The 25,730-nt window shown below is 41.8% G+C and overlaps 1 protein-coding gene across 2 annotated transcripts in view; it reads left to right on the forward strand.

The window, feature by feature from the left end:
• Positions 1–216: 216 nt before the first annotated feature.
• PPM1H (protein phosphatase, Mg2+/Mn2+ dependent 1H) overlaps positions 217–25,730 on the forward strand; it is a 238,370-nt gene continuing 212,856 nt past the window's right edge. The window contains exon 1 of one of the 2 annotated variants that reach the window (XM_073900727.1): positions 217–870. In XM_073900727.1, coding sequence (XP_073756828.1) covers positions 626–870 — 245 coding nt within the window. In that variant the 5' untranslated portion in view covers positions 217–625. The remainder of the gene's footprint in view (positions 871–25,730) is intronic. The other variant, XM_025883158.2, reaches the window with a different exon arrangement.

Below are 25,730 nucleotides of genomic sequence, written 5' to 3' on the forward strand. Positions count from 1 at the left end.
GCCTCGCCCGGCTCCACGTGACCTCCCCTAACACCTGTGTACGGCCTTCGGCTCACAGCGCCCCCATCCCCTCAGCCAGGTACCGACCCAGCCCGGCTCCCCCCTCCCCCAGGAGGTCACGATCCCGGGGCGAGCCTTGCTCGGGCCGGCAGGGGAGGGGCCGAGCTTCGGCCACAGCAGCTTCTCGAGCCCATGCAGCCTGATTATCACATGACTCGACGGCGGCGGTAGCCGTGGCAGCAGCCGCGCCGGCTCTGCCGGCTCGCCGGGTGGGCTCAGTTCCGCTCACGCAGGAGTCGAGCGCAGAGGGCGGGGAAGGGACCTGCTGCCGCTGCGGTCGCCCAGCCGCTCCCGGAGCGCGCGGCGTCTCTCCGGGCCCGGCCGGCCCGCTCCATGCCGCTCCGTTGCGGAAGTGTAGCGGGGGGAGGCGGCGGCGGCACGGAGCGCGGGAGGCCGGGGCCCGGCCCCCTGCAGCACTAGGCTCCGGGAGCCGCGCGGCGCGCCCCAGCGGCCCGGCTGCCCGTGCGCCCGGCGCCCGCCGCAGCCTGCATGCCCCGCGCTGCGCCTCGTCGGGCCCCCGCCGCCGCCTCCTGCTCGCACCGCTGCTGCCGGGCGCCGGAGTAATATGCTCACTCGAGTGAAATCTGCCGTGGCCAATTTCATGGGCGGCATCATGGCTGGCAGCTCAGGCTCCGAGCACAGCGGCGGCGGCTGTGGAGGCTCGGACCTGCCCCTGCGCTTCCCCTACGGGCGGCCGGAGTTCCTGGGGCTGTCTCAGGACGAGGTGGAGTGCAGCGCCGACCACATCGCCCGCCCCATCCTCATCCTCAAGGAGACCCGGCGGCTGCCCTGGGCCACTGGCTACGCAGAGTGAGTGTAGCGACACCGGCGGCTCCCTTGCTCTCCTCGCGGCCCTTCCCCGCACGGTTCCAGCCCTCCTCTCCTTCCTCGGCCCCAGGCCCTCCAGGGGCTGCCGGCGTCCAGGCCTTGGCGGGGACCTCTTACACTGGCCGTTCCTCTCTTTTCCCACTCCCCCTTCCCCCATCCCCAAGGACGCAGCGTCTCCCGCCTGGGTATGGGTGGTAGATGGTGGGTGGCAGCACTGACCGTGGGAAAGCTAAGGTTGGACGGGTCCATGAGTCCGGGGGTTGTGACACTTGGAAGAAAGTGCGTAGAACAGCTCTGCCGAAGTTTGAAGCACAGCAGGCAAATCTGGTATCAGCGCCCACCCTCCCAAAAATCTTTGCGCCTCCGCATGAAGTTTGTGGGGTAGAGTTGGGAGGAGCTGTCGCTGCGCTTGTGTGTGTGGGGGGGGCGCGTTCGTGTGCGAGGTTGCACATTTCAGAAGGGCTCAGTTTCTCTGACTTAGCCTAAGACCTCTCTCCCTTCTCCCTTAGCAGGTAGTAAAACCCTGCGCGTTCGGTAAATGCCAGTACTAGTTCCCCCAATCCACGGGGAGGGGAACTTATTTCGGGTGTCTAACGATAGCATTTTGGTAATCAGCTTTGGCGATTAAGCGAACGTTTGAATGATTTACTATTTCAAGAACTGATTCAGTTAGGTTGACGACCTGGAGTGGAACTGGGAAAGAAGGGAGGATTTTAATGGCCTTACCCCCACCCCGACCCCCAGCTACGCCTCCATTGACTGTTGATGACCATCTTATGAATGGTAGGATAAGTAATGTTTTTCTCCCTACTCAGCGTTATGAAACTGGGGAATTCGGAGGGTGTAATTTAGGAGATCAGAGATCCGGGCTTAACAATGACCCGATGGGTGCACAAGTGCACGCAAAACCCGGGTGCCTAGCACACCTGGCCCTTTTCCTTTAACTCCATCCGCTCTATGATCTTGGCCCTCCCCGATCTGCGAACAGCGTCGCTCGCTGATTGGTTCGCCCGGGAACCAATCGGCTCTCCCGATGCCTGGGCGCTTTGATGCTGACCCTTTTCTGGTGGCCCGGATACCCCCTGGCAGGCATGGTTCCCGAAGCTCCGGGTTCCGGTGCGAGAGACGGCATGGAAGACGCCCTAACTAGAATCTCCCTTTTCACCATATAACCTTTTCTCCATGGGTTTTAATAGAAAACGTGAATAGGGATAGGCGACGGGAGTGTGAAAAATGGTGAGAAGACAAGTGAGAACGCAGCTTGCTAAAAACAATAAAGATTAACACATAATAAAGGACAAGTATGGTAGAGAACATCGTGTGGGGGGAGGTACAAGATAGCGTTGTAACTTCCAGGAGAAAGCCAAAGCAAAAATAAACACCTGTCCTGTCCAAACATACCAAACACCGGTTCTTTAATGAGATTTAAAAAAAAAATGTTTAAAAGGCCATTTAGACGCGTTGCAAGCAAAGCAGCTTTAAAGCATACTCCACTAAGTCCTACAGTTGTGTGGGTGGGGGCCCTTGTGCCTGCCAAAAAACCCGAACTACCTGGCTAGTTGTCACTCCAGTGGGTTTCCCAGGGCAGGGGCATCTGTCTGAGGGACGGAATGACAAGCAGACAAATGGCGAGAAAGTTCTGAGAAGTATGAAGGAAGATATTAAAACACATGTGAAAGCTACTTGGTCGCAATAAAAGGAGGGCCCAAATAGGAAGAAAAGGAAAGGGGAATAAAACAACCGGTTTCAGAATGTTTGGGTCCTCTGGCAGGCACATGATGTGCCAAGGACTGTAAAGAACATAAGGGAATCTGAAATGAGACATGTAGCTGGAGTAGATGGAACTGAGGGGCTCTGCCTCCTCCTAGGTGGGCCTCCATTTCCTTATCTCTAAGAAGTTCACCTTTTCCTAGACCCTGAAGTGAGAAATGTTCAAATTGAAGGTTAGAAAGCCGCTGTTTAATTTTAAAAATCGGTTATAAAAGTAGTACATGATGTGGGAAACGGGGGCAAAACAAAAAATTAAATTTCCTTGCTGCTTATTGCCCACTGACAAGTCCTTGAAACAGGCAGAGTGACCTTCCTCTAGAAACTCAACTGCCCCGATGTTGACACTTTGCTAAGAGCAAGAGGTAATCTTAGGCCAACCCCCCAGGATCCCATAAGTCTACTTTAACATAGAAAAATTCCTTTGGAAATTCCTTTATCTCTATTCCCCAAGATACATGTTAGCAATCATCCCGCAAGCATATGGCCCACAGATACACATCTGAAGGGTCTCATGACTAAGGTTTTATTAGACAGTAATAAATGACCTTTATCTAACAATAGCCGGCCCCCTCCTGGAAACTTGTTTCCAAAATTCCCTAGAGATTTACACTATCCCTAACCCCCTCCCAACTTGAAAGTACATAATCGCCAACCCTCACAACCCCAATACGACCCTTTCTGCCCATGGGTCCTGCCCCTGTGCTTTAATAAAACCACCTTTTTGCACCGAGGATGTTTCAAAAATTCTTTATTGGCCATCAGCTCTGGACCCCAGTATTGCCTACATCAGTACATCCTTGTGAATTCAAACAAAGACCTGTACATATACAAATGTAGGAACCCCTCCCCCCCCACACATATTTCCTAGGGCTTATGACCGTAATTTAGTGTTTCAGTGGTGTGTCTGCCTTTCTAGACTTACTTGGATGCACTCATAAATACATATCATGTGTTTTTTTTTTCCAAAAATAGACTCCTACTAAGTATGTTATTCTATAGCATTTTCAGAAAAACACTATGTCATGGACTTCATTCCAAGTCAATACATAATTCTATGTGTATTGAAATACATTCTTTTAAAATATATGCATAGTACTAGTAATAGCTAACAAAGTTGGTGCTTACTGTTTAGTGTTTTCACTCTATCCAGATTTGTATCATATCATTTGATTCTCAAAACAGTCATAAAGTAGACAGTAACATTTGTGTTTTCTATAAAATAGAAATACACATATACATATATATAAGAGGATACAGAGGCACTGAATGGTTATGCAACTTTCCCAGAGTCCTACCACCTTAGCAGAGCCTGTATTTGAACCCAAGCATGATTCCAGAGCCCACACCACCAAACTGCTTTCTTACAGTGTAGTATAAACTATGGTGCATTCATCTGTACCCAGGATTAACCACCAATGTTATCTTGCCACAACCGTCTGTCAGAAGTACTGTACCACTTCCTCAGACCTTGAACTATACTTACTCTTCCTGCAAAAACACATCCTGAATGGTCAAAATGGCTGAAATAGGGAAGCGGAGAGAAAGACTGTAGGGCCAGGATCAGAGGCTGCTATGAGTAATACTGCCCTTTGCTACAGTATCTCCTGGAAGGAGGAATTCCCTTTGTTACAGTATCTCCTGGAAGGAGGAATTCCCTTTGCTACAGTATCTCCTGGAAGGAGGAATTCCCTTTGTTACAGTATCTCCTGGAAGGAGGAATTCCCTTTGTTTTAGAAGGTACCTGAGAGGGATAGAATTGGTAGGAAGATTGCTCAGAGAATGGGGATAAGGGGGATGCTAGTGAGTCAAGATCTGAATCAGAAGTGGTTTGCTTACCTTTCCAGAAAGGGAGCTACTTTCTGTGCTTTCCCCAGAGGAGGAATTGGCATCACTCGGTGAATGAGGAGTTAGACGAGAGTTGAACTCTAGTGCTGACCTTTTGGATGGCAGAAAAATTAAGGAGAGATGTTCTATTTTTTAGCCACTTATTGTTAATCCTTTTCAAGAAGAGATTTTTTTTAATAGGTTATAGACCTAGAGAATTAGCGTAAGCAAGCCTCACAAGACTCGAGGATCTAGAAACAGAAGACCCTCACTTATTAATTCAGTTTATTGGCATTGTGCTGAGTGGAATTTCCTGGCTCCTCAAAAAGCTTTCTATTGTGGCTGAAGAGTTCAAGGGCTATATGCTAGGTTGTAAGGCTCTGTAAAGCATTACAGTTAATAGATAACATCTACAGAGCTAAAATCTTAAAAAACAAACCTGCATTAGCAAGTTTTATTTTTTAGTTTGGTTTTGAAATTAAGGATTGAGACTGTTAGAACTGCTTGGAGAGAGGCCATGGAAAACAACAGTCTGACCCAGAGACCCCACAGGGCAGCTACTTCCTTTTTCTGCAACTTTACCCCCCAAGTGGTCCCCATGCTTCTAGGACCTAGAACTTGGTTCAGTTTTTAATGGGTTGGGAGCCCATTTGACTTCCTCTTGCCCAGTTTGTCCAACCTTTCTCTCATCAGTGGTCAGCTGGACTTAGAGATACAAGTGGATATGGGGTTTGTTCCCGAAACTCTGGCAGTGAAAAATACCACAGAACATCTACTAGTCTGTATGAAAGCATCATATTCACGTTTTGGTCAATGATCAATTTTTACTTGTGCAGAAAGAAGTAATTACAGCAGAATTTTAGTTAGGTTATAGCTATTCTATGCACTTCTTTTTTTTCTAGTACTTTTCTTATAAAAGTGACCCAGACATGGGTACAAAAAACAAACAAGCACCCAAAAAGCTACTTTTAAGTTCTTTGTGTCTCACAAAGTTCAAAATTGTGATGAAATAACCTCGTTTAAATCCAGCAAATAGCCCACAAGTATTTAGATTTGTTTTGGAATCTGTAGGCTGTTCTGTCTCCCCAGCTATTGGTATTAATTAACAATTATCAATAAATCACATTGGTTGGCTGTGCAGTTGTGATGACAGGGAAACCACTATTTCTCTCTCGACCCAAAACTCAGAAATCCGCTGGCTTTTCTTTTTTCCTTCTAAACTCCTCTAGCACACCCACCTCTCTTACACCTCTTAGCAGAGCTCCTTCCTGGGAACTTCCTGTTTAACTTTGGCAATGGAAAAATCTTGAGGTGCTCCACTTCTTGCATAAAGATAAAAAGAAATGGACTGTGGAAGGGGGTGTCTCATTTCACAAAACTCTCCACAGCAATTATTTGCGGATGAGTTAAAAGTTCAAAGTAGCCTAAAACATTTCATCTAACTTTCTGGTAGCTTGCAGAAAGTATTAATTTCCTATTATAAAGCAGGCAGTTAAGCTCTCCTCCCCCTTTTAGATTTTTTCAAATTTTAACTTTTATTTAAATAAAATTAGTTAATATGTAGTGTACCATTAGTTTCAGATGTAGAGGTCAGTGATTCATCAGTTGCATATAATACCCAGTGCTCATTCCATCACGTGCCCTCCATAATGCCTGTAACCCAGTGACCCCATCCCCCCACCCTCCCTTTTTCAGATTTAACATTATAATGAAGTCTTCCCCTCTGGGATGGAGCTTCTGGGCTGTCCCTTAGGAAACTGGATCAGCTTCCTTCAAAGACTAGTGATGCTTCTGGCAGAGGATTTAACCATTCTGAGCGGTTGTATTACTCCTGCGTTACAGCTCCAGTTGGGTACGCATCTCTGATACTGTCCCACCACACAGTGTTTCCTGATTATGGTTACAGCAATACCAGTGGATAAATTAAAACTGATTGCATACTAGAACTGTTTTCTAAAAATATTTTTAAAATTTTTTTTAATATTGAGAGAGAACAAGCGGGGAGTAGGAAAGGGAGAAGCAGGCTTCCCACAAGCAGGGAGCTGGATGGAGATCATGACCTGAGCCGAAGGCAGACGCTTACCCGACTGAGCCACCCAGGTGCCCCTAAAAATATATTGTTGAAGACAATTTTTTATTGAGATATGATTGACATAGCATTAGTTTCAGGTGTGTAGTAAAAGGATTCCATATATGTATATGTATATATTGTGTATATATATGTATATATTGTGAAATGATCACAATAAATCTGGCTAACACCCATCACCACTCATAAGTTACCGTGTGTGTGTGTGTGATGAGAGCTTTTAAGATTTAGTCTTGGCGACTTTCAAATATATAGTAAAGTATTATTAACTGTAGTCACCATGCTGTACATTACATCTGCAGGACATATTTTATAACTGAAAATTTGTACCTTTTGACTACCTTAACCCATTTTGCACGCACACACACACACCCAACCATTCACCAATCTGTTCTCTTTATGAATTTGGTTTTTGTTTTAAGATTTACACACACAATTGAGATCATATAGCGTTTGTCTTTGATTTATTTCACCTAACATAATGCGTTTAGGGTCCATCCATGTTGTCACAAACGGCAGGATTTCCTTTTTTATGGCCAAATAATATTCCATGTGTGTATATATCTATATATATCACATGTATTTTATATATATAAGATATATATGTATAGGTATACGTACACGTTTTCTTTATCCATTCATCTATCAGTGGGCACTTAGATTGTTCCCATGTCTTGACTATTGTAAATAATGCTGCAGTGAACGTGAGGGTGCAGGTATCTTTTTGAGTTAGTGTTTTCATTTCCTTTGGATAAATACCTAGAATTGCTGGATCATATGGTAGTTAGATTTTAATTTTTTGAGGAACCTCATATTGTTTCCCATAGCATACCAATTTACATTCCTACCAACAGAGCACAAGAGTTCCCTTTTTTCCACATCCTAACTAATGCTTGTTATTTCTTGTCCTTTTGATAGTAGCCATTCTAATAGGTGTAAGTTAATATCTCACTGTGGTTTTAGTGACTAATCCCTGAGGATTAGTGATGTTGGGTACTTTTTCATGTTCCTGTTAGCCATCTCTGTGTCTTCTTTGGAAAAACTGTCTGTTTAGATTCTCTGCCCATTTAAAAAATCAGACTTTTTTTGTTACTGAGTTGGATGAGTTTTTTATATATTTTGGATATTAACCCCTTATCAGGTATATGGTTTGTAAATATTTTTCTCCATTCAATAGGTTGTCTTTTCATTTTATTTTATTGATGGTTTCCTTTGCTCTGCAGAAGCTTTTTAGTTTGGATAGTCTCACTTGTTTGTTTTTGCTTTTGTTGTCTTTGCTTTTGGTGTCATACCAAAAAATTGTTGCCAAGACCCATGTTAAGGAACTTACACCTATGTTTTCTTCTAGGAATTTTATGTTTTCAGCTAGCATTCAAGTCTTTAATCCATTTTGAGTTAATGTTTGTGTATAGTGTAAGATAGTGGCCCAGTTTCATTCTATTGCATGTGGCTGTCCAGTTTTCCCCATACCACTTATTGAAGAGACTGACCTTTCCCCATTGTTTATTCTTGGCTCCTTCATGATAAATTAATTGGACATGTATATATGCGTTTATTTCTGGGCTCTCTGTTCTATTTATGTGTCTGTTTTTATGCCAATACCATGCTATTTTAATTACTATAGCTTTATAATATAGTTTGAAATCAGGAAGCATGATGCCTCCAGTTTTGTTCTTAAAGATTTGGCCATTTGGGGTCTTTTGTGGCTCCATACATATTTTAGGATTGTTCTATTTCTGTGAAAAATGCTATTGGAATTTTGATATAGGGATTACATTGAATATAGATCACTTTGGACTTTTTTTTTTAAGATTTTATTTACTTATTTGACAGAGAGAGAGAGAGAGAGAGAGACAGTGAGAGAGGGAACACAAACAGGGGAATGTGAGAGGGAGAAGCAGGCTTCCTGTTGAGCAGGGAGCCCGATGCAGGGCTTTATCCCAGGACCCTGGGAAGAAGGCAGACGCTTAACGACTGAGCCACCCAGGCGCCCCTCACTTTGGACATTTTAACAGTATTTTTCTAATCCATGAGCGTGGATATGTATTTTCCATTTGTATTTTCATTTTCTTTCATCAATGTCTTATAGTTTTCATTGACAGGTTTTTCACCTCTTTGGTTAGATTTATTTCTAGGTATTTTACCTTTTTTTGGTATAGTTGTAAATGGAATTGTTTTCTTCTCTTTCTGATAGCTCATTGTTAGTAGATAGAAACACAACTATTTTTTGTATATTGATGTATCTTGTAACTTTATTGCATGTGTTTATTCTAACAATTTTTTAGTGGAGTCTTTAGGGTTTTCTATTTATATCATGTCATCTGCAAATAGTGGCAGTTTTATGTCTTCCTTTGTGATTGGGATGCTCTCCTTTTCTTTTCTTTTTTCTTTTCTTTCCATCCTATCCTGTTCTGTCCTTTCCGCCTAACTGTTCTAACTAGGACTTCCAGTACTATGTTGAATAAATGTGGTGAGAGCGGATATTCTTGGCTTGTTCCTGATCTTAGAGGAAGAACTTTCAGGTTAACACTAATGAGTATAATGTTGTTAGCTGTGGACTTGTCATAGGTGGCCTTTATTACACGGAGGTACATTCCCTCTCTACCCACTTTGTTGTGAGTTTTCTTTAAATCATAAATGGATGTTGAATATTGTCAAATGCTTTTTCTCATCTATTGAGATGATCATATGGTTTTTATCATTTATTTTGTTACTGTGTATCACATTAATCGATTTGTATGTATTGAACCATTTTGCATCCCTGGAATAAATCCCACTTGATCATGGTGTATGATCCTTTTAATGTGGTGTTGAATTCAGTTAGCTAATATTTTGTTGAGTTTTGCATCTATGTTCATCAGGAATATAGGCCTATAATTTTCTTGTGGTGCCCTTATCTGGTTTTGGTATCAGGGTAATGCTGGCTTTGTAAAATATGTTTGGAAGCATTCCCTCTTCTGTCATTTGGAAGTTTGAGAAGGAAGGACAAATTATTTTTAAAGGAAGATATATTTTAATTCCAAATGTTTGGTGGTTATAGTTGTCTTTATAGTTTTCTCTGATTTGTCTAATTTGAACAGAGGGTTAATTCCTCTCCCCAACCCTTGAATTTATTTTTGAATTACTTTTCCTCTTTCAGGAAATAAATGCTGTTCACCTACTTCCATTCTTTCATTCAATCAATGAAATCATTGCATTCCTACTATGTGTCAGGTATTGGTCCTATTCTGGGCCCATATTATAAGATATAGTCATTGTCCTCAAGAAAATTTTATGTCAATAGTCTTTCCCCTTTTAGTGTCACCCTTTGAAATTAAAATGAAATCGTGGACTAAGAAGATTGAAAGAGGCCAGCATTGGGGAAGGGAGGGCAGGGAGGGTGTTTGTTTTATTTTTAATGTTTTAATGCTTCTGGGCAATTTTAAATCTCAGCATTTGGAGCCTTTAAGTTATATGACAGAAGTAAACTATTCTTTCCAGCAAGCACAGTGATTAGCTGTCAAGTACTCTGTACCTGAAGGTCCCAAGACCTTTATACATACCTGTATAAAGGCATGAGTAAAGAAAAGTTTATTCTAACACTTGTTAAAATGGTAAAGAAGACTTTATTCAAAACTATTGCAATAGGGGCATTTTAATAGGGGAAAGAAATTAGACTCAACTTCAAATACAACAAAGACAGCTGGGAATTTATAGCCAATGAGCAGAGTGAGGACATCAGTGGGTGGAAAATTACTAAGAGGAGGCGTAATGGGTAGGGAGATTCTTGCTGAAGGCAGGTCAAGGGCTTAGACGTCAAGGTAGGAGAGGAGGATATGAAGGGTGATCAGATTTGACTGCTAAGTGGTGACCTAAAGAACCAAATCTGTTAGCTATTGCCAACATTTCATTAAATGATATTTAAAGCCTAGAAGTGTGGAGGCAAATAATCTCAGCAAGGGAGCAGTTTTTAGTTTTTTTGAAAATGCTATGATATTGCTATTTTTCTAATTTTTCACAAACCCATAAAATTACATATTTTTCCTGCCCTACAGGATTCCTAAGGCACTTTTCGGTTTTAAACTTTGAGAGTTCCTAGGGTTAGGCTAAGAACCAGTGTCTTTCCTTCTAGGCCAGGGTCTTTCCGGGGGGGCCTACTGTCTTCTTTATTGTGATTACAGTTTTGAGTTATTTTTCCCCAGCACTTTATTATGAAATTTTTCAAACATGCAGAAAAGTTGAAACAATTATACTCTTAGCACCCATATGGCCACTATCCAGATTTTACTATGTACATATTGCTATATTTGCTTAATCACTTGCCTAGTCATCATCAGTCTATTGTTAAGTGTATGTTTCCTTTAGTCCAGTGGCTTTGATTTATGCTATTAAGGTATTTTTCACGGTAAATCAGAAATGAGAATTAGTAGCTATGACAGTCTCAGTTGAGAAAACCTCCAAACAATTGGGTCCTCATCCAAGTGAGGGGAGCCAACCCAGATTTAACTTTTATTCCGTTGGCACCCTGCAAATGATCCCTCAGTCCGTATGCTTGTCATAACTTGGCATTCACATAACTGAGAGCTTTAGATGGGGTCAAATTGAAAATGAGAAATAGATGACCTGTCTCTTTGCTGTGCTCCTGCTTAATTAAAGCAGTAGGAAATTTGTTTAAAACTGGAGTCGCTCCTCCTGTCAGCGGGTAGCCAGGCAGGTGAACACTGTGAGGAGTGTCTGTTTTGTAAAGATAAATGTGTTGCCTGAAAATGGCTGCTGATGAATAAAGACACCATTGTGCTGTTTTTCTTCCTTCTGAGGTGGATATTGTCCACTAGGAGGCTTAGGGAAATCGAAGTACCTGCCTAAGTGCTTTTTTTCTGGTGTGGTCAGATCACTTGGGTCTTCCGGAATGTGAATCCGTAGTGCTTTTTTTGTTATACTGTTTCTGACTTAGTTTTCTCTAATTAGCTATAAAATGTAAGTGCTATCTACCCGTATTTTCTCTCTGTGTGGACTTTATGCTTCCTTATTTATGAGCGAGAATAATGATGCCACCAGTTCCATCTGTATAGCTCTGGATAACTATTAAGGCCCTGTCATGTACACTTAAATGTAAGCATCTGTTCTCCATGTATAATAAGAGAGGAGAATGAGGCTCAGCGAGAACCTAAGTTCCTTCAGAATCTCATGCAGTCCCACGATCCTGGTGACCATCATGGAATCACTGAACCTGATCATTTGCTGTGTGAAGTTATTTGTTAATAAAAAGACATCTTATTCCTATAAACAAAATGTCACAGAACAGTGTAGTATATTTTATTATGTAAAGGAAATTAGTAAGGCTTAATCATCGGGTGGCTTTGAATTCGATAAGGGCGTGTTGGCACATCAGGTTTTACATAAAAGGATGCTTTTCAAAGCTTTAAAAGTTAGTTCTCTTCAGTATTAATAGACTGTCTTAGGATAGGCGCGTGTCCTGAGAACAGTCCAAATCTTGCCAAATTACCATCTTAACTCTAAAGTGCCTTTTTTCATATCTTTACGTTTTTGAAAACCCTGTAAGTCTTAAATCCAATCTGTACATTTTATGTGGCGGTATTTTTCTAAAGTTAATAAATCCTGTGTTGTACTACGAATAGCTACTTAGAAGTGGGTAGTATACTGAGGAATTCTGAATGATGGGGCACAAATCATGAATCAGGTTTTATAAGAGATAACCGTCTTAAAGTTTACTTTGGGATTCTGTTAGCAAAGCTCTTTACTGAAGCAGAATCACGTTTTAGTGGGAATGTTGCAAGTTAGTGGACTTTGGGGGCCGAGAAGACCACCATCGCCAGTGTAGCATCTATTTGCTGGTCCTCAGCCCCGTGGGCTCGTGCAGGGACTGTCTTGTTTTGTGCATGCATCAGTGACTAGCACAAGCCCGGCCTCATGGAGCCTTGCTGGGTGGGGAGTTTCCTCAGTCCTCACAGGGCCGAGGGGTGGACAGAGAGATCAAATATTTGCCATGCCAAGAGGACCGAAGTGGTTTGTGTACTCTACTGTCTTTTCAGTCAGTTGACAAATAGACATTTAAGCTATCTAAAAAAGGTGCCTCTTCACCCTATGACCTTTTTTCATATAAGCATAGGAAGAAAAAAACGAGTGATAAATTGATTTTTTTAAAAAATAAAAATGCTGTGGATTATTGAATTACTGCATTTAAGTAGTCCGCTGTGGTGTGCTAGTAGCCATTCTATGCCTTTTTAAATGTTGACAAATTATGTTTAGAACACACAGCTAGCAAAAATAAAAGAAAATGTTGAGTAGGAAGCAAATTTTAAGGTGCAGTGAATATGAATAGCACATAAGAGGATGTGAGGAGTAGGAGGGAACCAAACTGGTATTACTATAGAAAGAACTCCATTAAGAGGATTTTTTTTAACATAAAAGAGGAAATAACTACAATATTTTGTTGCAAATAAATAGCCTATGAGGATGAACTCTAAAATATATCTTTGGGAAAAACAAAGAGCAATTTTATCAGCCTTTTAGGATGGCATTCACCCTGTAAAGCAGGCTGTAGAGTCAAAGAGCCAGATTACACGGCCTCTTGGCGCCCTGCCCTGTGGTTATTACTAATGGGGCCATGCTGCCCTGTTGTTAGAACCAGGTGTCCAGAGCTGGGCTGGTGATTCAGCGCAGCTGCAAATGGGGAGAAAAGAGTTGGCAACTCGCACTACAGCAGCTGGTGCTTAATTTTTTAAAATATCCAGGTGTCAGATGGGAATTACAGGGGCCCATAGTTGAGGCCCTGCCTCTCCCCCTGTCTGCGTGCTCCAGGTTATCCAGTCAGTGCTGGCCCTTCCCTGCCTCGTATACCACCTGAAGCCCTGCCTGGTACTTTGCCACCCTCGGAGGCACCACGGGCTGTCACTGAGCTCTGGGGGAGCTGTGAATTCCCTCCAGTTCTGGCTCCCCACCGTCTCGCTGTCGCAGACCCTTTTGTTTGTTTTTCTTGGATGTCTCCTTTTGTGAAATATTTTTTTTTAATTTATTTTTTTAAAGATTTTATTTATTTATTTGAGAGAGAGAGAATGAGAGAGAGAGCACGAGAGGGAAGAGGGCCAGAGAGAGAAGCAGACTCCCTGCTGAGCAGGGAGCCCGATGTGGGACTCGATGTGGGACTCGATCCCGGGACTCCAGGATCATGACCTGAGCCGAAGGCAGTCGCTTAACCAACTGAGCCACCCAGGCACCCTGAAATTTTTTTTTTTTTTAAAGATTTTATTTATTTACTTGACAGGGAGAGACACAGTGAGAGAGGGAACACAAGCAGGGGGAGTGGGAGAGGGAGAAGCAGCCTTCCCGTGAAGCAGGGAGCCCAATGTGGGACTCGATCCCAGAATTCTGGGATCATGACCTGAGCCGAAGGCAGACGCTTAACCAACTGAGCCACCCAGGCGCCCCCTTTGTGAAGGATTTTAACCAGACACATAGTATCTTCTAATCAGCAAGAAGGGTGTGTGTGATGATGATCTCATTGAACTGGTAACGTTTCGGCCAAAGCAAAGGATTAACCTTTGGGTTTATGTGTGAGTCCTTATTGCCCACAGTCTATTTTTCATTAGCTTCTTTTTTCCTTTAATACTTAAAATAGTTTAGGTTTCCTCTTGCTACCTTCCCAGATCCTTTAGGAGCCTGGACCACAAGCTGAAACCCTCCCACCATGCTTGGCTTCTGCACCAGCCCTGGGTTTTCTGCCAGGTGTGCTCAGATTTGTGTCAAGATCGTTTTCTTTGGGATTTCAAATGTGTCACACCTTCCATAAGTATGTCATTTCAAAGTCCCTGATGTCCTTTCCCTTGTTGAAAACTATGTTTTAATAGTTTTCTTGGCTCGCAAAGGGCTGCAAGTTGCCTGAGAGGCCTTATACTTGTCAGCTGCAAGTTTAATTAAACTCGTGCTGAGAATATTATCCTTTTTTTCTAGCAGAGTTTTGACCCTTGGGCTAAAATTTATCTTGCAAAAAATTTTTATCATCCACTGACTATCAGTGAGAAGAATTTAAAAACATTTTTAGCTATTAACCTGTCAAGATGGAGAAAGGCCTTGATTAGTCAGGAACACAGAATTTTTTTAAATGACACTTTTTTTTCTCATTGCAGAATTGATATGCATTCATTGTAGCACTTTCAAATTCTCACAAGTACTATGAAGAATGTAAAAATTATCCATAAATTCTATCACTCGTAATTAACTTCAGTTGATAATTTGTGTATATCTCTAAGTACATTTTGTATTTACAAAATGGGATGATTCTACTTACAGATTAGTAGTTCTTTCACTGCAAATAAATGACTATCCATGTAAACAAATATCATACTCTGTCATCTTTAATCAATACAATACACTGCATTGTATTCCATATATAGTTTTTTTTTTTTTAAGATTTTATTTATTTATTTGACAGAGAGAGACATAGCAAGAGAGGGAACACAAGCAGGGGGAGTGGGAGAGGGAGAAGCAGGCTTCTCCACAGAGCAGGGAGCCCAATGCGGGGCTCAATCCCAGGACCCTGGGATCATGACCTGAGCCAAAGGCAGACAGTTAACGACTGAGCCACCCAGGTGCCCCTCCATATATAGTTTTAATATAGATTTTTTTTTCCCCCTGGTGGTAACCTTTTTTTTTTTTTTGAACTGTTAAGAGTCCTGGGATGATTATCCTTTTCGATAAATCTTTGTTAAGCCATAATTTAAAAGGTGATATTTTTCTGGGGAAAATGTTCAAAATGGACTTTCGAGTATTTCTAGTGACATTATTTAATAGTTTGAAAAGATCAGTGTTTTGATTGAAAATTGTATTTGAGAAATGTTATATACCTTATTTTAAAATCCTTTACCAAAGTAGTGTTTTGGTAAGCCAGGCTTACTGATTTAAGAAACAATATTGCTTTTTCATATTTAGGATTGATTTTTAGAAAAATGACCCTTAAGGGCTAGTTTAAGACCCTACTCTGAAGAATTGCACAATGATTCTGTCTTCAGAGCTAAAAGCACTCATTGGCTCATGCCTTTGAGAGAGAATCGGTGACACATCTTGGTTTTACTTAATTGCTTTAAATTTTAATGAATAATCTTGAGGGGGTATAGGCATTATCATATACATTTTGATTACTCTAGTACTTAATGTAGAGTCATATACATCAATCCTCAAATATTATATTGACCTGAAGTAGTGGACATAATTGATATAGTTCCTCTAATTTCAAATGAAGGAAAGATCACCTTCGTTGTTTAGGCTAATTTCAAATTATCTGTTCAACTCCTAGGAACACAATAGTTAACACAGTACTTGAAAATTTCAGATACCCATCCTCTCAAATGTTTGTTGGAGGCATCGTATGGTATTCTCTGAATCTGGACTGTCCTGCGGGAAAACAAGGGAAAAACATCTAGCTTTCGGACTTTTAGCTGGAAGTAAGCAGTAAGAATGGATCCTGCTGGAAAAAGTATATTTCTTGGTATAGATGAGTGAGTGGCCAGTAATGGGAAGTCTGTCTGTCTGGATGCTGTGTTCAGAAACCCATTGAGGTTTCTGAACATTATCAGTGCTTTCTCTTCCCTCACCTGCTCAGCCTTTTTTTCTCAACCTTATTTTCTTTACTTTGTAGAATTTTAGGTATATTCATAAGGCGACTGCCCATTAATTCTTTCTCTGTGCACAAGCTAAGGCATTATTGAATTAGGCACAGTCAAATTTAGTTCATTTCTGGATTAGATAATTTATGCTAAACTTTGCAGTTTCCTTTTGAGTCAAAAATTCAGTCTCCCAAGGTAATTGGCCCATTTCCATCTCTAACTCCAAACCAGTAACTTCCTTTGTGTGTGTGTGTGTGTGTGTGTGTGTGTGTGTGTGTGTGTGTGTGTGTTTTTAAGATTTTTATTTATTTATTCGACAGAGAGAAGCGAGAGAGGGAATACAAGCAGGGGGAGTGGGAGAGGGAGAAGCAGGCTTCCTGCCAAGCAGAGAGCCCGATGTGGGGCTCAATCCCAGGACCCTGGGATCATGACCTGAGCCGAAGGCAGCCACTTAATGACTGAGCCACCCAGGCGCCCCCAAACCAGTAACTTCTTATTTAAAGTCATGTACATGTTGATATGAACTAGTTAGAATAAAGAAATTCTGTATTAAATTTTAATTTCATTAATTTCTATTTCTACATTGGTATTGGTTCTTCAGCTGAGCCTGAGGAGCTTTTGTTTTTGTCAGCTGTATATAAAAATGATATTGACTGTACTGGAAATTAAAACTGAGAAAACGTGAACATATTTATAATTTCAATTCACTTTTAGTGAAAAATAACCCATTTTCCAAAACAAAAACCAAGTTAGTAAGAATAGTGGTATCCTTCTACACTTGAAAATCTCTTTAGTGTGTGGCTTGATAGAAGACAGTTGGATTCTGACCTGCTTCTGCATTTCATCTCTGGTACCAGAACACTCACAAGTCAACTCCACTGTACTCAGTGAGAGTGAAAAAGGAAAGGAGCACCATAGCATTATGGTGAAAATTGTTTTGACCTCGTGTATCCCTTGGGAGGGTCTGGGAGACCGCAGCCAATCCCTGAGAACTGCCCGTGGGGAGTGTAGTCAGCATAACTGTCTTTGTTATTTTTTGAACTGTATTTTACGGAGAGAAACTTAGCCCACTTTTAAAAAGTTAGGGTTGGAATATTGTTCTTCCATGTCTGACATAAATATTTGCACTGATTCTGGAGTCCACTTTTCCATACTCTCTGGTATTTCTTCCAGATGTGCAGAATACTTTGTCTTCTCCGGAGTGCCTGTGTGTCTGGGCTAAGACTGATGGACAATTGAGTGTTGTGTTACTCTTCTTTAACATAATAAAAACTGTAGGGGCCAGAATGTGCTATAAAATATAAATCTCCAGTAAAATACAAATCTCAGGTCGATGGCTGTTCTGGGATGATTTAATACTAGCATGGCACTGGTTTTTTGGGGGTTTTTTTGCTTCATTTGTTTTCGTATCATTGCTATGCATTTACTGTATACTTCACATAGGCAAAGGAGCAAAAGATACAGAGTTTAACCTTAAGTGGCTTACACTGTTGTTGGGAAGATAAATTCATGAAAAATGAAAATCTAAGCACAGTCTATGACAGAGGAGTAGCGTGTGCTAGGAGAAGGTTCGTATCTTGAGGAGGCAGCTTGGGGTCGTCTTGGTCCTTCTAACCAGCTTGTGGTTTCAGCAAGCTAGTTCACTTTTTTAGCATTCGGTCGGCTTATTTATAAAGTCAGGTTGTTGTCTCAGTCCTTTCTGGCCCTGAGGTGCTGAGAGTAAGTAGTAGCATAACAGAAGTTGTGTGCACCGATTACCTAATTTTGAGTGATTTTTACGTAGGGTACTTGTATACAGTTCATAAAAAGGAATGCTTTTTCATTTGCCTTATTTGCTTTGTCTTAAATCTCTGAAGGATCTTTTGGCTGAATATGCATTTTAGTGAAAGGTGGAAGTGAACTGAAAATGTAATTACGTTTGACTTCATGATACAAACTTCTAAATTTAACACAATGGCAAAACCAAGAATGATATAATGGTAAATAAGCCTCTTGTCTGGGGAGTTGCCTGCCCTCCCCACCCTCGGCAACCCTGAAGGAATGAGCACTAAGCACAGATGATAACATTGTTTCTAGAAACAAAACAAAACAAAACACCTAAATAGCCTATCTTGGATTAAAAGGGACTAAAATTTTAAGGATTTTTCCCTCAAATTCTTTTAGAATAATGATGCAGTTACTGTATCTGTCCAGAAAAGTTATGATTTGAAGTATTTGCAGGAAGAAATGTTTCAAAATTTTATCAGTGAAGCAGGTAAAATTATGGTGGTGAAGATTTCACCATAACTGGTTCCCATTGCATCCAGTCGGGCCTTTTTCGGGCATGATTCAGTTATAACCAAACTATAATTTGTAAAGTATGTAGATGTCTGAGTAGCGTCTATAAAAAGTTTTTTTTTTTTTAACCTGAAATTGGTTGAAATCTCTGGATCCTTCCAGAAAAAAAGGATTGAAGATCACAGCCAGTTTTTAATTTAGTCCTCTGTTAGCCCCATGTTGCCTGAGGGTGGGTGACCCGAGGACATCTCCGAAGTTCTCAGAATTGTGCTGTCGCTTGGTGCAGGGCTAACGTTCTTTGCGTTGGCAGTTAAATTGCTGTGGAAAGCAGCTGTACTTGATGTAATTTTAATCAATACTTTGTACTTCTATGTGGCCCTGTAGCTACCGTATCACTCTATTCTGCTTGGCATCCCTGACCTAAGAGTAAAGGACACAGTGTCTTGATTGAAATTTGGTTTTGAAAACTCATGTAAGTCAAATTATATATATATTTTTAAAGATTTTATTTATTTAACAGAGAGAGACACAGTGAGAGAAGGAACACAAGCAGGGAGAGTGGGAGAGGGAGAAGCAGGCTTCCCGCCGAGCAGGGAGCCCGATGTGGGGCTCGATCCCAGAACCCTGGGATCATGACCTGAGCCGAAGGCAGACACTTAATGACTGAGCCACCCAGGTGCCCCAGTCAAATTATATTTTAAAAGCACTGGGGGTGGGGGTGGGGGGGCGCCTGGGTGGCTCAGTTGGTTAAGCGACTGCCTTCGGCTCAGGTCATAATCCCAGGATCCTGGGATTGAGCCCTGCATCTGGCTCAGTGGGGTGTCTGCTTCTCCCCCTGGCCCTCCCCCCTCTCATGCTCTCTCTCACTCACTCTCTCAAATAAATAAAATCTTTAAAAAAATAAAAAATAAATAAAAGCACTGGGAAGCTTGCTACTTGAAATATATCACTGCCCGGAAATAGTTTCTCCATATTAAGAATAGTTCTGTTAATCAGTCTTGGTTCTTTGTGAGTTGAACTTTATGCTACATTTTTCTGAAGTGGAAGATAACTAGTGGTATGTGCATTTCAAACATTAACGAGCAGCTAGCTAGGTAGCATCAGTAGCTTCTTGAAGGTTATCAAGGATAAGTGGCTAAGGGTGAGTGGTTGGGATTCAGCCTACCTTGGCTTCCTCCCAAAAGTTCTTTTTGATACCCTTCTAGGATCGATTTATTTCACTTTTCACATCTTTATTCATACCAGAACTGCTTGAGCTTCCATTTCTCCGTATTCTAATTAAAATGGAACTCTCCAAAACTGCACTCCACTAATTTTTTCCTCACAAAAAAATGTATGCTCTCAGTGTTTGAACTTAAATTACATATCCTTTCCTGAGATACATTTATTTTTACAATATCTCAGGGCTGTGATTTACCTCACCTATAAAGTTAATTGTACAGTTTTATAAGAAACTGATTATTTTATTCCATAAATATAATTGGTTAGGTACTTATAAATTGAAGGGAAAGCCGTCTTCATTTCATTCCATGTGGTATTCAAGCTTTATGGAGTATGGTAGAGGACAGACACCAAAAGCAAAACAAAAGATGATTAGATTGTGTTATGTTAGTAAATAGTTTGATTGTTAAAATTACATTTATTAAAGAAAATCTTGGGGTCCCTGGGTGGTTCAGTTAGTTGAGCGACCAACTCATGATTTCAGGATTGTGAGATCGAGCCTCACGTTGGGGCTTTGGGCTCTGTGCTCAGTGGGGAGTATGCTGAGATTCTCCCTCTGCCCCTCCCCACTACTCGTGTGTGCTTGCACATGCACTCGCTCACTCTCAAATAACTCTTTAAAAAAAAATCTCATCAACAATGCCCATTTTGTTGGTGGGAATGCAAGCTGGTGCAGCCACTTTGGAAAACAGTGTGGAGGTTCCTCAAAAAGTTGAAAATAGAGCTACCATATGACCCAACAATGCCCATTTTTAATAAATCATGCTGGATGCAGGTAAAGCAGACTTTCAGCTAACTAGGTAAAAAACAATTTCCGTTTTCAGCCCACTAATATTTATTAAATTTCCACCAAATATAAGCCTTTCTTTTTGTTTTTAAGATTTTATTTATTTGACAGAGAGAGAGAAAGAACACAAGCAGGCAGAAGGGCAGGCAGTGGGAGAGAGAGAACCAGTTTCCACTGAGCAGAGAGCCCAACTTGGGGCTCCATCCCAGGACCCTGGGATCATGACCTGAGCTGAAGGCAGATGCTTAACCGACTGAGCCACCCAGGTGCCTCTGAATATAAGCCTTTCCAAGGTTAAAAAATGCATTCACTATCTTTAAAAATTTCACAGGTTAGCGGGGGAGGTATTATGTCCATAACTATAATACAGTGATCTGCTATGATAAAGGAAGTGATGAAATGCAATGGGAGCCCTGTGAGTCAGAGTGGGGGTTCGGGAGAATGGGAAGGGGGTTAGCAAAGCTGACATGGATGGAACCCTGGAGCGCTAGTGGAGGAGGCATACTAGAGGGACAATAGCGTGAGTAAATACATGGTGGTATGAGAATGACTACTTCTGGGAATTTGAATAATCTTTCATGACTGTAGGAATTCATTTGTAGAGGCTCCTCAGAGAATCCCTCACCTGGAGCCTGGACCCCCTGGCACTAGACAAATAATGATTCTCCCTTCTTATGAAAGAGTGGGTACTGATCAAATTTTGATGCTCTTTAGACCTGCCAAGCATGGCCTCTGGAACCTCCGTGTAAGATTTGTCCTTTCCTTCATTATGGTAAAAGGAAGCGATCTGAATGATGCCTTTGTACTTAGGAGTCCTGTTGGGCTACTCTTTGATATTCTACATTTTGTATTGAGGGGTGGAGGGAAAATGAGAAGGGGCATTGCTTCTCATAGAAGACCTGGTGGAATGAATGGAGGTCTAAGGTGAATTCACTATGGACCACAACTCTTGCTACAGGAAGGGATATAATGAAGAGGGATATATTCCCTCATTTGCTGGTAGGATCGCCTGGATATGTTCTGCAGAAGCTCTGTGCAGTCTGTGCCAGTACCACCTTGTGATTAAATCACCTGTTCTGGAGAGCAGGATGGTAGAGCTCCTGAAGGCATTGCCTTAAGGCACAGGGTTGCAGACACTGCTGATGGGGCCTGCGTTTGACAAGACACAAAGGGCCACTGAAACCCTAAGCCAGTTTTTCTTTTGTCCTGGGATTTTTGATTCATGGCAGTTAAAATCAAAGTAAAACCTATTCCAGGAAGTGTGGGACTTTTTTTTTTTTTTTTTTTTTTTTTAGTGTCAGGCTTAAAGAAAAAAGTGCAGAGAGGCCAGGGACGGGGCTGAAAAGGTAGATGGGGATGGAGATTGTGAAGGCCCTTGTATATCATGATCAGGAACTTTATATGTAAGCAGTGAGCAGTCACAAGGGATTATTTTTTAGTAGGTGTTGGGAATGACATGAGAGTTGTATTTGGGGAAAAATAATTGGCAGGCATGGAGAGAAACAGGTGAAGGTGAGGTGTGTGTGCTGTTGCGAGGAAAGGAGGGAATAGCTGGAGGGCTTCTAGATGTCAAGCTGACAGATTGTAGGGACTGATAGGGACTGAGGAGGAGGGAGGTGGCGATGCTTCCTTTTCTCTCATTCTCTTGCCTGGCCACATGGGAGGCTGACACTTTTCTGCTTCCTTTTCAGCTGGGTGAGCCCAGACGACTAGTTTTGGCCAATGTGTTGTGAGTAGAAGTGAGGTGACCCTTCTAGGCTGAAGCATTTCATTGTCCCTGGAACACCTTCCAGCATTATCTTCCTCTTGTACAATAATGAGGAGGCTCTGTGTCTCAGGTGTTCAGCCAGAGGTTGGGGGGGCCTCAGTAGTAGAGTCCCTGTTGGGGCCTGGCGGCAGGGGGTAGCCTGTAGAATTGTTCATGTCTTTGTTGATCAACATTTTTTGTATAAAGCCACTAAGATTTGGAGAATGCTTGTTACCACAGCATATTGTAGCCTGTCCTAATATGTGGTGGTACTTTGCAGCATACGTTTGTGGATGGAACCTGCAGTGGAAAAGTGGGTTCCGTTATATATTTAATAGATGCCCCTGGAGAAAAAAAAGCCTGCAGCCATGTTGGGTTAGGGTTAAGCAGGTTTCTTTGCAGGGTTTCTTAGAGCTTTTAATCCACTGAGGTGAATTTTGAAACTCCAACCTGAGGGAGATGATGAATTGCTTCCTAAACCTACCCTGACTACAAACTCATTCATTTCCCTCTCCTTTTTCGGTAAGTGCATTTAATAACATTTTGAAGAACACAGTTAAGGAAACAGCAGAACACAAAATCGTAATGGTCTAGGTGTGAATTAATTGTATAAACCAAGAAGAATCCTTGACTGGAAAGGAAGGATTTGAGGGAACATTTGAAGGAAGGATGGACAGGAGTGGACTGACTGGATAGTTAGAGGGAGAGTGAGGAGGTTATATTGTTTCATTTACACCAACTCATTTCCAGTTGGTTTCTTACCAGGCTCCACAGTGCCTTTCCAGACCTTTGTTCCTTTCCTCAAATCATCAATCCTATTCCTGACCACTTTTGTGTTGGCAGAGGGTCTTACCTTCTCTCCTTACTGAATCTCTCTTCAGCACAAGCTCCTTTTCCAGTTCACCTTGGGATGTCTTCAGCGTCATCCCTTTTTAGTCCCTGCTGTCTCAGATGGAGAAATGTTCTGCCAAAAGTGTTAACACCCACCCTCCCGCGTCACATACATTCATACCTTGCCTTCCATTTCCTCCATTTGTTACTTGTTTTCCTTTCCATTGCCTACCCTTTGTCTATAGATGTGTTGAGTCATTGCTGTTGGGTCCAACAACACATTCGTTTTTCCAGTCTGCATCACCTCTTCAGGTTACTAGGTGTACTATTGCTCTCTTTTCTGTAACACCTTTATTTCCTTTCTTAAAGAAACATACATGGAATGCCTACTCTGTGCCAAGAACTCTTCTGAGCACCAGGGACACAAAGACAAGTAAGGTAAGCCTCTTCCAACTGGATGACCCATCCAACGGAACAAGCCACTGAGGTGGGTTGTTCTGGGTGTCCTGACACTGGTGTGGTACAGGGTGTCATCAGGTGTGAAGCAGGAGCACACAGCTAGGCTGGGGATGTCAGAGAAGACTTCCTACAGGAGATGAGGCTGGAGCTGAACCTTCAAGAAGTCAGCCAGCCAGTGGAGGAGCTGAGAGAACAAGTTTGGGTACCTGGAAAGTGAGAGTAGGATATGCACTTCAGAAACCGTGGGTGGTCTCCACGCAGTGCTTCAGCCACAGAGCTGATTAGGAAGAGGGGACCATCTTCTAATCTAAAGTAGAGGTCACCAGTGACTTTTTAGGTTCAAATGGTCACTTCAGAAATCTGTTCACCCTCCACATCTTCACTAGGGTGGTAACTGTTGCTGTTCCCTCTAGTCCATGAACTCTTGTATCCTTAACTTCTGGAGAACCCGTCCTTCTTGTTATTTTTCTAGCCATGCTCCCTTTTCTTAGAAATCTCCCTTAAATACTGGTGGTATTCCCAAGCTTTCCAGGCTCCCCCCCGCCCCCCTTCTCTTCACTCTGTTAGCGTTTTTAGTATACGTGCTGCCGAAGCGAGCACTGTGTTAGTGGTTTCATCTATACCCACTTTCTTTGGAATTTGGATTTATCTTCAGCTTCCCTCTCTCCTGAACTCTGCGTGGTCCCCTCTGCTCTGGTCATCTCTTCATTGTTCCTGCCTATATCGTATGCTTTGCATGAATCTGAATTTGTATTTGTTTGAAATGTGAGTGTAAATTACGGGAGCTGTAGAGGACATGGTAGATATTCTATGCCCATGTATCATTCACAAGCTAATGGTTTTTGACAGTGCCAGGTGGAAGCAGTTGGATAATGCTGAGAGCTCACTGTGCCCAATACCTACGAACAGCTGGGAAACAAATCTGCTTTTAGTTTCCAGAGCTACATTGGTCTGTGAATAAAATTCTGTTACGTTGTTTTTCTGGGAACATAGGTGTGTTCTTGTCCAATTACATCATGGTGGGTTTTTTTTTTTTTTTTTTTTTGGTGAGTTGCCATATAATGGGGAATAACCCCTGTTTGTCTTGTTATCTTTGTTAAAGCAAGAAATTGAGTTTGTATATTGATTTCGTGTTACTTTCTGTGATGCCATAGGTAGAATGGTTACATTTCTGCCAAACCTCCTGTGGTGGTCACTAATGCCATTCACCACTTACTTCAGTTCTCCTCCTGGGCATATGGCTGTTCACCATCTTCCCCTTTCTTCCCTCTGGCCCTCTAGATTGTGGAGGCTCTGTCCTCACTGTAAAGAAGACATGGAGCCATTATAAAATGGACATGTGGGGTGTGTGAGAAATAAAACTTTGTTATTGCCCAGTAATCTAGCCCGTTCTTGCTAATGCACTTTGCAAATTTTGTAGTATTTGGAAAATTAGTTTACTGGTTGCCTGGACTATGAAAGTGGTTCTAATTTTTTTTAATATCACAGGCAATTGGGACTGTGAAGAAATAATTTTCTGAGTAAATGACTGAGCTCTCTAGCCAGTCCAGTTGGTTTTACTATGTTGTCTGAATTTCTAATTAGAGTCCTCTAATATAATCACCATTTTGTGGCATTACGGGTTCGGGATAGTATTATGAAATAGATGTCATCCTTTCCTTTTTTATTGAAAAAGAGTAACAGGTGAGTTACTCAAAGATTTAATAAGGATAGTCAACAGATATTGCCAGGTGCTGTGGAAGACTTTGGGATTAAACAGTAACTAAGATAAAACATGGGCCTTCTAGAATTTAATTTAGCAGAGGAGATAAACAAAGTATCAGGAGATACATGCTATTATAGGGGTAGGCCTAGGGTGTGACATTTGTTCATTTGTCCAGGAGATTTGTTAAACACCTCCTACATACCAGGTGATGTGATGGATATTGGGGACTCAATAAAAAGGAAAAGCATGGTTGCTGCCCTTGCAGAGCTTGTAGTCAAAGCTGAGACTGAGGGAGGAATGATGATTAGTGGGAATTAGCCAAGGCATTCCCTGAAAGTGGAAACCTATGTGCAAAGACCTAAGAGTAAATACTGAGGTCCAGAGGATGAATGTCTTTGCACACAGTAACTCTAAACATACCTGTTAAATAATCTTGGATGCCAAACTTAGGTAATTACAGTCAGTAAGTGAATTGGACAAGATATAAACACATTTCCTGGAAATATAATATATATATAAACCCAAACAAA

Source organism: Callorhinus ursinus, unplaced genomic scaffold, assembly GCF_003265705.2.
Source record: "Callorhinus ursinus isolate GAN/ISIS: 27379988/994484 unplaced genomic scaffold, GSC_fseal_2.0 scaffold14, whole genome shotgun sequence".
In the NCBI taxonomy this organism is placed as follows: domain Eukaryota; kingdom Metazoa; phylum Chordata; class Mammalia; order Carnivora; family Otariidae; genus Callorhinus; species Callorhinus ursinus.